Source organism: Urocitellus parryii, chromosome 4 (genome assembly GCF_045843805.1).
Source record: "Urocitellus parryii isolate mUroPar1 chromosome 4, mUroPar1.hap1, whole genome shotgun sequence".
NCBI classification, from domain to species: domain Eukaryota; kingdom Metazoa; phylum Chordata; class Mammalia; order Rodentia; family Sciuridae; genus Urocitellus; species Urocitellus parryii.
This window is the reverse complement of record NC_135534.1, coordinates 200,662,948-200,678,751: the sequence shown is the minus strand read 5'-3', so window position 1 is coordinate 200,678,751 and position 15,804 is coordinate 200,662,948. Positions and strand designations below refer to the sequence as shown.

At 35.6% G+C, this 15,804-nt stretch overlaps 1 protein-coding gene across 6 annotated transcripts in view; it reads left to right on the top strand.

Annotated features, from left to right (window-relative positions):
• Positions 1-15,804, top strand: part of Dennd1a (DENN domain containing 1A) — a 523,854-nt gene that overhangs the window by 122,148 nt on the left and 385,902 nt on the right. For all 6 annotated transcript variants that reach the window (XM_026386221.2, XM_026386225.2, XM_026386220.2 and 3 more), the window contains exon 3: positions 3,892-3,935. In XM_026386221.2, the coding sequence (XP_026242006.1) occupies positions 3,892-3,935 (44 nt within the window). The remainder of the gene's footprint in view (positions 1-3,891; positions 3,936-15,804) is intronic.

Below are 15,804 nucleotides of genomic sequence, written 5' to 3'. Positions count from 1 at the left end.
TTGTGCTGTTGGGAGTCCTATCTTGTGAAATGTCTTGTTTAAAATATGGAAATGCTTCTTGTGGTCCTCAGGTGAGTAGTGCACATATGTTTCTATGGGGACAACCTTGTATATGGCAATGATGCTGGGAGAGGTAGGACCCATTACATTGACATAATGTGAAATCTCTTTAAGAGCCAACTGCCTCTTTTAGGGCTGTTTGGTAAAAGGTATGTGGACTCTATCATGTATTGTTGGCAAGATATTTTAAATGCTATATTTGCTGTTGAAAATATTTTCCTGGGAAATGATGAAATTGATTTTTAAGTTTGTAAGAAACTATGATTTAAATTAGGAGAAAGTTGCCGAGAGGGGAGGATAAGGAAAGAAGAGTGTTCTGTGTACCACTCTATTATGTTCTTAATTTTCTGTCAGCAAGACAATTCTTAGGAAAAAAGCCTGACATATGCTGATAACTCTGTTCTTACTGCCAATTGCCTAAGCAAATTGTTGTATTACTTTCTTCCATGGAAGTACTCTCATCTGCAGATTTTTGTGTTGAAAGTTAGCTGTTTGGTGACACTGCATTTGGCGATGAGCATACGAATGTGAGAAGGTGTTTTGGAACATTAGCAATTATAGTATTGGATGGTGGATAAAGAAATAGATACATAAATATTAGATCAATGCAGTTTTCCAGTATATGTTATTTTCCATATAAAGATATAGAACATTTCATAAAATGTTCCCAGACCATTTAAAACTCAAAGAAATGCAGCTGACGCAATGAAATACATAGAGTTCTTGTAAAAACATACAGACACACAAGTGGATTGCTGCCAGACAGAAAATTTAAAGGCGGTTTGCTTAACTGCAGGGTGCTAGGTTTTGTACATGTGCCATGCTGAAACTGTTAGTAAGGCGGGTGTTGTGTTGCTTGAGAAAAGCAGATTGTATTTGGACCTTTTTAACTCAGATGTTTCCAATGCCGATATTTTGGTGACATTATGGCATTGTGATCAACTCAATGTGAAACAACATTTCAACCTCCTGTGCAAAATAGAGATTTTTAGGAAAACTCAAATAAATTGTTTGCAGTCTCTGTGTTAATTTTTATAAAATGGCTTTCATAGTTTTATTAACTATCAGACTGGATCTTTGAGCTAATTGAATGAAACTTTATAGGGTGGACGTTAGTTTTTAAAAGCATTGCTTTTTTTTTTTTTAAGTACTGTTTTAAAGAATATTAAGGTCCCTTGAGTTTTGCTTTTTATAAGCCTCAGGGACTTTAAAGAGAAGTAAACAAAAGTTTTATGCTTGAATTGTAGTAAATAATCATGCATATGTTATCTTGAAACCTTATTCTGTTAAAATTTGATACTCTTACTTGAGGGATAGCCTTAGAACAGTTGAAGGAGTTTAATTGATGGTGTTTATTTCCCTGTCATTGAGGTAGTGGTTAGGATGATATGGTTGGTATGGCCTATATGTTGGCATGCTATCGCCATCTTTACCATCAGTGTGTTAAAATAGGTAGGTTTTTCTTTTTGCCCATTCCTTCTTCTTTTCAATTCTGTGTATTTATGAATAAAATAATTTTAAAGTGACAAGTCTGATGTTAATATAGTTTGTTTTTAACAGAGTTGATTGAAAAGTTTTAAGAACCTTCTCCCACCCATGAATAAGAAACTTACTTTTTTAAAATTAAAGAATATACCACAAATGCTAGTTCCTAATTTTATCTCTTCACAAAACAGTGATAGAAAAATAAGTCTTTGGTTTTATTTCTGTCTGTGTTTTGTGGTTCCTAAGAAACATAGACTACTGCAAGAAAGAGAACATAATATTACATATTTATATAGGAGTCATATCTGTATGAAATTTTCTACTTGAAGAGTTTTAACCACATGACAATTGGAAGAAAAAGAATAAGCCTTAGATGATTTTGTGGTTTTTCCAACCTCTATTTTATTATGTCCCTCAATGACTTAGAGCTACATATTTTTGGTCTCTGGATCAAATTTTAAGTTGTTTGTGTATGTTAGGAATTAAAGCCCTAATGTTTTAAGGTCCTTTCCTTCTCCCTCTTCCCTGTGGTATACTTTTAGAGGTTTGTTGCGCACAGACTGTCCTCTGTATCCTGCTAGCTATTTCTTCTTTGTAGAGTACAGGTTAAGCATCGGTAATCTGGAAATCAGAAATGCTCCGAGTTTCAGATTTCAGATTTTTGGATTAGGGATGCTCAACCACTGAAGTCTGTACAAATATTCTAAAAATCAGAAAAACTTCAAAATCTGTAACACTTCTGGTCTGAAGCATTTCCAGGTAAGGGATACTCATTCTGTAGTTTTCTTGTCACACTGTTGGCACCATCTGGTTTCCTGTCTCATGGGAACCTGAATCCTTGTGTGGTTTCAATCCTTCTGGCTAATGATAAGCAATAGCTTCTTCATCTGGCCCACCAGAGTAGCCTTGAATGGTACTTAGGGGGCATTACTCTAGAATTCTGTTAGTCTCCATCAAGACATGTCATGGGTCCCTTCTAATAGTTGAAGTTGAGTATAAAAAGAGAAATTGATCCCCAGTCTTTAAGCCAACCAGAAGATACCCAAGAGCCAAAATGATCTATAAATAGATTGAACTTTTTTGCTCCACCCATTTTGGGAAACTATTTTTGGTGTGATTTTTGTATCTCTCTTCTTTTGTTGTTAGAATTGGAAATTTAAAAAATAACATCCATTGGCTATAATGACTTGAAAATTGATGTATTCTAGAATTTAAATGTAGTAAGCAAATAGGCCCTTCCTTTTTTCTCGATTCTTCACCAAGTAACCATTAACTGTGCTTTTGTATTATGATTTGGAAGCATTTAACTTTTACATGGATTCACTTTCCCAGAAAAGTAAATCAGTGTTATAAATTGGTGTTTTAGAAGTGAAAAGTGAGTAGTATATATTGTGAGATCACTGTTAGATGGGAGACCCTTACACACTGAGCTTTTCCATAAGATTTTTTGCATTGATACATAGTTTCCCACATAGATATTATTCTGATCACTCCCCTTAATGTGTTTTTGAAGAACCAAATCTTTTTATTAGAAAAGATTGAATGTTTTCATAATCAATAGTAAATGGAGTGCTAATAGCTTTTAATTAATACAGTTCTGTATTGACTTACAGACATGGAATTGGATTATCTAGCCATGATGATTTAAGAATTAGGTGATACCTTTAGTAATTTCATTCTAAATAGATGTTCAGGAAAGGTAATTTCATACCTGTGTATTTTTATAGTTTCTTAGCAAGTATAATTATGTCAGAACATTTCTCATATCATGATATTTGATTACATTGACAAGCTGAAAGTGTTCTGTTTTTAAAGAAAACTTGGTCTACTTTTATCTGTATTTTTATAAGAGTTCATATGTGCTTGGGAGAGAATATGTTTTATTTTCTAAAAGCACTGGGTTTTGCATTTCTTCCTTGAAAGAATTCTCTCATTTTCCCCTTCTCCCCAATCTGAAGCTGGGTGCTCAAACCAACAAGCCAACATCGTAACAATGAAATGGAGACAACTGATTATAGAAGAAAAGTCAAACAGGTTTAAGACTCATTTTCTCTGGAAAAATATATTGAGGGCAATTTGCAGCTGGCAAGATTTTTGCATTAGGTAATAGTCTAAAGTTAACAGTAGCATCAGGTCTTTAAAATTTTTCCTTTTTATATTTCTGGAGGAGGGTAATGGAAGTGCCTTGCCGAGCCCTTCCTTGTGCTCATCAACATAGCAGCCTCAGCTGCCCCCCTTGGATCCCCTGCCAGGGCTGCTATCATCTTCTGATCAAATATTAATGTGTGATCCTCTGCTTGCTCACTAATCCAAAGCCAATTAATATTATCTGTCAATTATTTACAGATCCTGAGGTGCAGAGGCAATTCCCGGAGGACTACAGTGACCAGGTTCGGAATGCGTAATTAATTTTTTACATGACAAAATTTATTTCAGAGTTGTTCAACATATTATTACTGTTCTTTTTACTGAAAGAGATAAATGAATTTTTAGAAGGGAAGAAAAGCAGTAATTAGGAACCAAAGACAAAAAGTAGAAAATTGAAGTAGGATTTGAAAATATTAGTGCTAGATTTGGGTGTTTCCTTTAGAGGGGGAAATGTACAGAAACTCAGCGTGAAAATTTATCACAAATTTCACGTTTTACTTTGAGGTATGTTACAGTCTGCAGTTCATTAGGAAATCCTTTTTGGATTGCCTGTGAACTTTTTCCCTCTGTTTTAATGCTATTTAAGCAGTCAAGAAGCAGTATAACCAAGAGGAGAGTGAAGTTATTACATTTCCTGGAATCTGAAATGGATGATGAAACTGTCAGTTACAGTAGCAACTGGAAGAAGATGATACATATGCAGGAATTGTCTTAGGGTGAAGATGATTCTGATGATGGGAGTGAAAGTTCAGTTTGGCCACTTGGTTCTGCCATCTCAAAATTCTAGCATTCTTAAAACAGAATGGAGTGGAAGGAACTATTTTACTCATGAAATAGTGCTGAAGTTCTGATATCACTCTACTTTTTATAATAAATTCCATGTTATACATTCAGGATCCCATTTTCTTTTCTCTTTTTTTATATTTATTTTTTAGGTGTAGATGGACACCAAACAATACCTTTATTTTTATGTGGTGCTGAGGATCGAACCTGGGTCCCGCCTGTGCTAGGCGAGCGCTCTATTGCTGAGGCACAATCCCAGCCCCCAGGATCCCATTTTCTACATTGAGAAATATTGAAGATGTTTTGCAGCTCTATTTGGCACCTTACATTTTTAGTTCAAATGTACAATTTGGTATACTTTTAAAAGCATTTTTTAGATAAAAGAATCCCACAACTTTATAAAACCTTTCACATGAAAGCTATTGTACACAATCAAAGTGTGTTTTTGAAGCACATTCATTTATTTTTCTATTAACAGTCATTAAATGAGGGAAAGCATAATGGAATAGAAATATCTACTACAGTAGAAATAACACCTTTGCATTATGGCCTGTCATATAGAAAGCAGTGTATCTGATACATCTTTATGAACACAAGGGTCATAATGGGATTAGTAATATAACTGGATAAACAAGAGGTTTTGTAATGAGATTTTATAGTTTAAGAACCTAAGAGGACTGGTCTGGTTTGCTTTGTATTTTCTCTCCAAACTAAAATAAGATTGTTAAAAATCTTAAAAACTTCCCATTCTACCTCTGGCTTCATCTTTCACCAGTAGAGTTAAATTTTTATCTTGCTTTAAATTTCCATAGGATTAAGTCCTTTGGGTTTAAACTACAGAATTAGAAGATTATAGAACCTTTTCATTAATGAGTTTTTTTTTTAATTTAAAATAATGTCTACAGAGCAGAAAAGTATTGTTTGGAATACACTTGAGGCCATAGCTCTTAAGAAAATTATTGTTCTAAAATCTTGTGTCTAGATAGATGACCTTTGTGGTCCCATGTTCTGAATTACCCAGTGAGAGAAAGTTTTGTGCAAAAAAACTTAAAATAGCATAGTTACCATCTGGGTCTGTTCCTTTAAACATAGTTTCTTACTATATCTGAAAATTTTTGAGCAACATGATTTTTTTAGTATAACTTTTAAAAATTGCATGGGTAATATGTTCATAACAAAAATGCAGGAAATGTAGATAAAGCAAGAATAAATTAAAAAGAATGGAAAGAAAGAAAATATAAATCTGCTATTTTACTATTCATAGATAAGGACTGTAATGTTTTGGTATTTATCTTCCATGTTTATGTCTCTGAGAATGTGTATATGTCCATGTGTTTGAGGAAGGTGTGTACATGTGTGTACTTGTGTGTGTGTGTATATATATGTATAGAGATAAATATAGCCTTTATTCTGTCACTTCATATGGAGCCCACTTTACTTATTAGATATTATTGTTATGAATTTAGTTCTCTTCAGTTTGGTCAGTGGATGGTCTTACAAGCATTTAATATATTGAAGTTGGAGTAATTAAAATTACAGTAGGAATCCAAAGAATAATGGCTTTAGTTATTTTACAAGTGCTCATAGGTTAGTAGCATTTGTTTTCTTTGTTCAGCTCAATGATATATAAGTTTGAAATTTGGAGACTAGTACTCCTGGGTTAGATGTAGACCTTTTAAGAGTGAGTACATCACTCTTCATAGCAGCTCTACCAACTTGAGATGTGATTTCCCTACTTAACCTTAATCTCAAGAAATGTAGAATGAAGGATTTATTTTGTTTTTGAAGATGCTACCTCTAAATTCCCCAAAATTTACTTGAGCATTATATCTATTGCTATGTAGAAGGAGAATGGCTTATTATTTACCTTTTTCATCATTTAGATTCTAATTTTGTATTTTTTTTCCCATTTTTAGCAATTGTTGGAATAAAGCAAACTGTCTTTCTCCTTGGTATAGTAATATAAAAAAATTCTTAGGAATATTTCTATTATTTACAAACTGTAAATGCTGAATATGCTCATCTAGACATTTCTAGTGTTAAAACATTTATGATATGATCCTTAAGGGATATTTGAGATAATTGCCCACAAAGAAGCACTTATTACTGCACACACAAGTGCATATGCACACAACTCCCCCTCACCCCGCCCCAGTTTTCCTTCCTCATTCACCTAAACTACCCATGCTTGTTTTTACATATAGTGTATTTCCCATGTACCAGCACACTTGATCAGAGAGGCTTGCTGCTGCTAGATGTTTTATTCTGTGTGTTCTTTGTACCTTACAGTAAAAGAATCTGTCACAAATTATTGTGGCTCACTGCTTTAGAAACTGAGAAAAAAGGGAGGTTAGATTGACATCTGTGACTGAATAATGATGACCAGCCTTTTGGCTCTCCTTGAGCCACAAAGCTAGCACTGCCTTTAGAGTGGAAAAAGAAGTAAGAAGAAAGGGGAGGGATAAAAGAGAGTTACAAATCTGTGGTCCCAGAGATGTATTACTGTTGGGCCAGTTGTCTGCGTGGTATGATAATCCATTTTGATCTTCTCTGTCTTAATTGTCTGCTAAAGACAAATGGGCAGTAAAAGTTCATCAGTTTCATCCTTTTGCTTCTCGTTTAGAAGCAGAATAAATGATCCATCACTACAGAGGAAGCCTTTCTTTCTGTCACGGAAGTAATGCAGACCCAACACGTTTTATTAAAATGTTTTCCCCTCATTATTTCAGTCCTCTCAGCTCTGATAGATCTTACTGTTTCATAAAAAATGTAATCTGAAATGTAAATAAGGGTCTTGATACAGAGAGAAGAAGTAATGAGCAGCCTGAGCCACATTTTAGGACTCTTGATTATAATTACTGACAAAGTGATTTTTCTGTGCCCCATTTTTTTCCCTCCTTAAGTTGCCTGTGACACCCTCAGACCACAATGACATCTATGGTTTAAAACCATTAAATCACTGTAACACTCAATATTTCATTTCAGATCTGGAAAGCCTGTTATCTTTAGACCTGAAAATACAGGCTTTGTTAATTCCTGAAAGATACGCAGTGCCTATGTTTTTTTAAAAGAGAAAAACAAACAACAAAAAGGGCAAAAGCAAGGTCTTTTCAGAGTTCATATTACTTATTCATCTGCTTTTGTTTAAAGCTTAGCTAGTTTAAATACTAAAAGATCAACACTGGTAGGATCCTCACTTGAAAAGGATCCTATATTTTTGAAAAATCTCCTAACAACTTACTTATGAAATTAAAAAAAAATTGTAGCGCTTATGAGTATGATATGAAATAGTCTAAACCTTTTTTTTAAAAAAATATATATATATTTTAGTTGTAGGTGGACACAATACCTTTATTTTATTTTTATATGGTGCTGAGGATCGAACCCAGTGCCACATGCGTGCTAGGTGAATGCTCTACCACTGAGCCACAACCCCAGCTCCCCCACCTTTTTAAAGAGTTTAGATTACTAAATTCCAGATATAATTCTGAGTTCGGGTAGCTTGGTCTAGATTCTTTACAATTTCTTTGAGTAGCTTTAGGTAATGTGGTATTTAATAAAAGCCTGCCCAATAGAGAATTTTTATTAAAGAAGGACAGAAGGACAATGATAATGTATTTTCTCTTTTCTAAAAATGGTTTTTCAAAGACAACATGTCAATCAGAGATTAAAAATAAGAAAAACTATGAATATCTTTCAGCCATTAATAAAACCATGAATAACCTTGTAATTAATTAGGTGGATTTATAATTATTCCATTATGTTTACTGTGTTCATTCATAATTGTGGAAATAATTGGTAGAACTTATTTCGATTAGTGCAGTTTTAATGAATACTAATTTAATTAAGGGAGAAAAGCAGAGTTAAGTTAGAATGTTAGCGAATTATGGTCACCCCTCTCATCAAACCCTATCTTTGGCTTCAAAACATATATTTTTCAGATTTATAAACATAAGCCTTTAGTAATTATAATGTGCGGAATGAGATAGGTTCCTATATCTTTATTTTAAACTATCAGAAGATTTCCATATATAGCCTTGTAATGTCTCAAGTATAATAGGTTTTAGGCATATGGTTTTACAACATACTGGTTGTAATGTGATTACTTTGTGTACTAAAACATGTAGGATTAATAATTTGTATTGACAATTGCACTTTTTATAGTTGGTTTGTTCTAAGAATGATGATTAAGAGTTGAGTGTGCTAGAAGTTGCTTCTCATTTGCTCAGCCATAGTTTGATGAAGTAGTGAGTGTCTTAGAACTCTTTGAAGAGTGGTCTGAGCATACTTACTTTCCTTCCTTAGTATATGCAGATCTCTATTTGGAGTTGCAATTTTTCTTTCCACTGGCACTGAAACAGAGGTTATAATGAAACCAACAATCTTTATGCATTTATAGAAACTATAAAAATTTTATGGAAATCTTTATATAGAAACTAACAGTATTTCTTGTACTAGCTCTACAAGAAATGTAGAAACATGGTACATTGGGAAAAATAAAAAGGTGCCCTTTCTTTTATGGTTTTAACATGGCCTATGTGATTTCAAAATTTCACTATAGGCAGTTAAGCAAATTATGAAAACATACATCAAGTATATACTAAGAAGGAACAGAAATACGTTGTATAACTCGGGCTAATTGTGATGGAAATTGGCATTTCTGAGTTGCATGTAATTGCTTAAATATGGAGTTTTCATCTGTTCATGTTTCAGGTATTCTCTAAAGAAAACATTTCTTAAGTTTTCGGTTACTTGCAAATTACCTATGTAAATCAATTGGAAGATTCAGATTAGAAAGACACTAGAGATAATATTTAACAAGACTTGGTTTTGAATGTTGATGATGGCCTCATTCTTTTGGTGAGCTCCAACTTATGAAAACTTCTGTGTGATTTTCTTCTTAATTTTGGTAAGCCAGAGACTAAATATTTCTATTTCAAAATTTATTCATAATGTTAATTCGTTAAAAGAATATTGTTTAATAAGAAATTACACATGTATTCCACAGTTCCTAAATTTTTTGTTATGGTGAAAGGAAGTCATATTATGCCAACATTATATGACACACATGTGTAATATTCACATAAAGTGTAAAACAAATGATAAAATTTGATTTCATGTCTTTATTAGGCAGGGAAACATAAGCAAGAGATACTTTATTTTATAAAATGTGTCTTTGATTCAGCAATGCTTTTGCCAATTTTTCTTTGTTGATTTGTTTATTTGAGCCATAGATCTTTTAATTAGAATTGAAATTTGGGGTTTTTGCTCCCTTGGGCCTTACAGTCACTGAATTCACAAAGAATAGAATTGGACTTGGGAATATCCCATTTCTCTTGAAAACATTTGATATCTCTCTCTCTCCTCCCCCTCCCTCCCTCCCTCTCTCCCTTCCCCCTCCCTCCCTCCCTCCCTCTCTCCCTTCCCCCTCCCTCCCTCCCTCCCTCTCTCCCTTCCCCCTCCCTCCCTCCCTCCCTCTCTCCCTTCTCCCTCCCTCCCTCCCTCCCTCCCTCTCTCCCTTCCCCCTCCCTCCCTCCCTCCCTCTCTCCCTTCCCCCTCCCTCCCTCCCTCCCTCTCTCCCTTCCCCCTCCCTCCCTCCCTCCCTCTCTCCCTTCTCCCTCCCTCCCTCCCTCCCTCCCTCTCTCCCTCCCTCCCTCCCTCCCTCCCTCTCTCTCTCTCTCTCTCTCTCCTTCCCTCCCTCCCCGCCTTCTCCCCAACCCCCTGCCTCTGTCCCTTCCTCCCCCAATCTTCTCCAGAGTGGGTACTTCTACCCTACTTATATAGTCTATTCAAGTTGGGTCACTCTAAATGGTGAGGTCCATTTAATCTTGGAAACTAACTTTCTTTTTACTTTTTTAAGACTGGGTCTTGGTCTATTGCCCAGGCTAGTCTCAAACTCAACTTAAGTGATTGTCCTGCCTCAGCTTCCCAAGTAGCTGAGACCATAGGTATATACCAGTATTTGTGGCTGATCTTGGAAACATTTTATGAAATTCCGTACCATGGAACAGAATTTGTGAATTCATTTGAATATCGTCTGAAGAATTTACCTATATAATGGCCAAATAGATCATGTTTTAAAATGATTCTGCAACCTGATCTAAAAAACAATGGCTTAAGCCAGGTGTGGTAGCACATGTCTATAATCCCAGTGACTTACCATAGCAAGTTCAAAGCCAGCCTCAGCAATTTAGAGAGGCCCTAAGCAATTTAGCCAGACCCTTTCTCAAAATAAAATACAAAAAGGGCTAGGGATGTAGCTCAGTAGTTAAGTGCCCCTGAGTTCAATTCCTATACCAAAACCAAAAACAAAACAAAATACTGACTTATAGTTACAAGTGACTATGTTTTCTGCTTTTTTTACCCTTCATATCTGTTTTTGGTGTCACATACAATCTGAGATTAAGTTTGGTTTGTGCATTAATTGAGAGAGAGATTGGTAAGCACATATCTGCATGCTGTGGGTCAGACACTGTTGCAGGTAACAAGAAAGAGAAGTAGACTCCATCTCTTCTCTGCAGAAGTGTACTGTCTGTTAGACTGAAGGACAGGCATGTCTTGTCCGAGCTGTTTAGATGGGATTGGAACAATGAAGTGGTTAGGATACCTGAAGTTGGGAGTGTCTCTGAAAACTAGGACCTTTGGATGGTGATGCCTGCAATTTCTTGTTCTTTGTGATGTTATAGATATTAAAGATATATGTGATGCCATAGATATTAAAGTTAACTAGAGTGGTAAAAACCCAGTGAAAGATCTTAGGGCCACCCTTAAGGAAAGGCTTGTTTAGATGTATACTTTTTTGTTTTTGTGGTTCTGGGGATTGGACCTAGAGCCTCATGCATGCTGGGCAAGTGCTACATCCCCATCCCTTTTTATTTTATTTTGAGACAGGGTCTACGTTGATGAGGCTGGCCACAAACTTGCAATCCTACTCTCAGCCTCCTGAGTCAGTGGGATAACAGGTCAGCTTCTGAGTCACTGGGATAACAGGTTTGTACCGTCATGCCCAGCCTAGATATGTCCTTTTTAAGATTGCCTGTTGATTCATGTAGTTTTTAACCACTTGCTTGAAAAGGTCAGTTTTCATATTTCTTTGTAATTTAGCAGTCTGGGATTGTTGGTGAATATGTCACTTTTTTATCCAAAGATACAAATTCTCAGTCTCTTTAGACCCTAAAACCTGGGAGGTGATTGTTGGCATGATACCAACAAAGCACCCTGCTGAAGCAGCTTTCTTGAACTGCTACTTGAGTAACCACAATTGCCCCCAAGATATATGATATATATAAGATACACACACACACACACACACACACACACACACACACAAATGTATATATGGAACCGTTTTGATGGATTACATTATAACTTTGTAAAGAATTCATTCATAGGGCTGAGGATGTGGTTCAAGTGGTAACGCGCTCGCCTGGCATGCATGGGGCCCTAGGTTCGATCCTCAGCACCACATTAAAAAATAAATAAATAAATAAATATGTTGTGTCCACTGAAAACTGAAAAATAAATATTAAAAAATTCTCTCTCTTTCTTTAAAAAAATATTCATTCATAGATTGAAGATGTATAAATGTATCCCAGAGTAAAAATCTGGTTCTTTATGTATGTTTAAAAGTGTCTCAGTGTTGACAGGTGGCTGGCTTAAATGTTCTTCAAATGTAGGCTCACGGAGGGGTAAAAAAATCCATCATGTGCTGCTTTTTATTTTCTCCTGTGTTGTTACAAGTCAAATTTATTATCTGGGACAAATATCTGATTAGTGCTCTTTAGAATGTTTGCCAAAGACTAACTATTTCGTATGTAAGAGGTGTTCTTTTATAATACCCATAATCCTGAATTTTACCCCATTTCCAGAAAACAGTGACTTTAAGAATTGGATGTTGTTGAACCGGCTTCTTGATGCAAATATGTTTCAAAACCTTAAATGTTTAGCCAGACTCATTTGAAAAATTGAGACATTTTCTGTCTTAAGGCTCTTCTTTTGAGTGAAGGTTTCTTCCCAGTTTGGTCATTCTCTAGCTGTTATAATTATGAAGAAGGAACTCGGGAAAAAGACAAATTCTTTTTGAGCCATACTCTCTGAAAGCATGCCAAGGTAGACAGCTATGGTAATTTATGTAATCCTTATTTATACATTCTTATTAGAAGTGTTTTCCTGGTTTTCTTCTGGCTCCAAAAACAGCTCCACTAAATATTAGGTGTCTTTTTAGTACTTTTGAATAATTGTGTTTTTCACAAGTTACCCGATGATTAGAACTAAGAAGACTAGGTCTGCTTTAGAGAGCTGTAGTCTCCATCTTATCTTTAGCTTCATGTAACCATGAAGCTCCTTGGGTGCACCGACACATTTGCATTAAGTCCTTTTTGTTGTCCTTCCTAAACTACTCTCTTGGCTATGCAAGTCTTCTATTCCCCTTTGCATTCACAATCCAAGCTTCTCCCATGTATACTTTTCCTAATAGCCAACAAACAATCCAGTTACCCTGAAGTCACTACCCTCCATCCTGGGATGCCCTTCAAAAACCTAAATCAACTCACAGTGTTTCTCTTCAGTTACTGGTGCCTTTAGGATCTACCCTAAATTCCTTAACTTGGTTTAAGGCCCATCATCATCTGACCTTGACCCATCTTCTAGCCTTGTCTCCTGTGACTTCCCCTTATATCCAAGATGCAAGATGCTTCACCATTTCCCAGCATGCTTTACTCTTTCACTTCTGTATATTTTCGCTCAAATTGTTTTTGGGATTTTTTTTTGGTCCCTTTTTTCCCCCCACCCCACTTCCATACCAATACCCATATGCTTATATTAATTAGTAAATGCCCAGTGTGTATCACCTTCTCTGTGAAACGTGTCCTGACTAAATTAGTCACTGTACTCTTAGCTCTTGGAGAGCACTTGGGATGTTTACTCCTTACATTATCTAGTTTATGTCTGTCTCTTTGTCAGTCTGTAAACTCTTCCATTATAGAAAAGATTATAGCTAGCGTTAGAGGGCTCTCTTATCAGGTAGGACAAATGAGGGACTTGGTGAATAATATGAAGCAAGTGAGCTTGGAAGCATGATAGTGGTGATTAAGAGCATGGATGGACTTTGGATTCAGACTGCTTGGGTTTCAAACCGAGCTCTGCCATTTGTCACTTTGGGATTTCATTTCCTCACTTGTAAACTAGAGATGATCATAGTAAAGACCTCACAGGATTCTGGTGAGATTTAGTTGATTTGAAATGTCTGAAGTAAAAACAAAAACAACAATAAAAAAAAAGAAATGTGTGAAGTACTTAGACGAACACCTGGTACCTAATAATTGTATAGTCTCAACTAAGTTTAAGCTATCAGGGAACCCAAGTTTGGTGCCTCTTTTTTGTCTGGTGTTCAAGTTGTGTATGGTAAGCTTTGCTTCTAGAGTTTCAGACCTGTTGTAGGAAGAATTCTGGAAAAATTTTTCCTTTCTAAATCTACATTGTTCCAGAATGAAATTTAGAGAAGTCACAAAAGTGATTGAGGTACTTTGTCAAGGAAAGAAAGAATAAATAACCAGATAATGGTTACTATTATTGATATTCTAAAATGTACTAAAATATAAACATTTTTAAATGGTGATGAAGGGGTTTCACATTAAAAAATCATTACAGTTGTAAAATCTATTATGTTTCGACTCCTGTGTTCAAAACCTCAGAAATTTATTAATAGATTCCACTGTCCTTGTAAATGAACCCTTTGGGCTGCGTGTAATACTTTGTATTACTGTGGCAGCTTTCATTTTTAAAGTACTTATATGCAATATAGTAGAGTTAAGATTCTTCTGACCATCATAATTTCAAACTGTCTTAATTTTGGTCAGTTTCAGATTTCAAATGTGCTATAACATGAAGCCGAGATTGTGAGCATGTGTGTGTGGGCAAGTTCATGTACTCATGTGCATGTAGCCAGTGGGGGGGTTGGTGGATGAAAATGAAAGGCGTCTTATAAAATAATTGAGATTGTCTTTGTTTTTCTTTTTAAATGTGCTGAGGACCAAATAAGAACCTTGTGCAAGGCATTGTCTTTTTAAAAAACTCAAGCTCATCAAAGAACATTTACTTTCCTGTCAACCTTGTGAATATGTGATGTTTCATATTGCTTTTATTTCTGGAATATTCTTATAGAGTGTGTATGTATAGGAAATACTGATTTGTTTTTCAAAAATGGTTCATATATCACCTCCTCTGAGGAGTTTTTCACGTTCCTAGGTGGACCTGATAATACCTTCCTTTTATCTTGACTATATTTCTGTCAGAAAACCTAGAACATGTTATCCTTACTTATGTGTTCCCTCTTGCCCCCAGTCAGGAATTCATAGGTTCTTGTTTGCTTCAAATCCAAGGCTTCAGAACCTGTTGCTGTGTGAATGGATGTTAGGAGGCCAGATATTTGATATATAATAATAATAAATGGCTGAATAGTGTTCACATTGTGATCTTTGGGCTCAGAATTTGAACAAATCAAAATGTGCATTTTTGAAATCTCAATTTGCCTAACAGAGTTTTAACCAGAGGTGTTTAAGATTCTTGTGTTTGAATATGTTTCAAACATGATGCCTCTTTATATAACATTTAGTTTTAGAAGCATAACCTGTAAATTGCCAAGAATATTATTTTTATCAGAGCACTCTGCCAACCTACCAGATTCTTATTTCTGGAGCTCGAAACCCCTGGCAAGTTGAGAAATATTTTTGGATTTTTAAAAACGTATCTGTTATAATAAACAGATTTTTAATGGCTGCTAGAAATACTTTTCATTATTTATGTCTCATTTATTTCTTAAGAAATCCCCCCCCCAACAATTTAAATGCTTTTTTCCTCCTTTGGTATGTTTGGCCCAAAGAAAAGATAGAAAACTAATATTTACATGGTATATGAGATTTGACTTTGCATATGTTACTTTGGGAAAAAGCTTTTCATTTTTCAACCTCACTGTATTCATCTGTAAAATGAGAAGGTTTTATGCTTTGGACATAATGTCCCCCCACCCCCAACCCACACACCCACCCAAATTCCTGTGTTAATGCAGAAAGTATGGAGGTAAAGTAATTGGATTGTAGGAGTCATAACTAGTCCATCCAAGTTTGAATGGATTGACTGGGTGATAACTATAAGCAGTTGGGGGCATGACTGGAAGAAGTAGGTCACTGGAAGTAGGCCCTGGAAGGGTACATTCTTCCCTGTGGTCTTTACCCCTTCCTCTCTCTGTTTCTTGGTCCCCCAGATGGTTTGCCTCACTTTGGGCCCAGAGCAATCAAGTTGGCCATCTATGGACTAAACCTCTTAACCTGT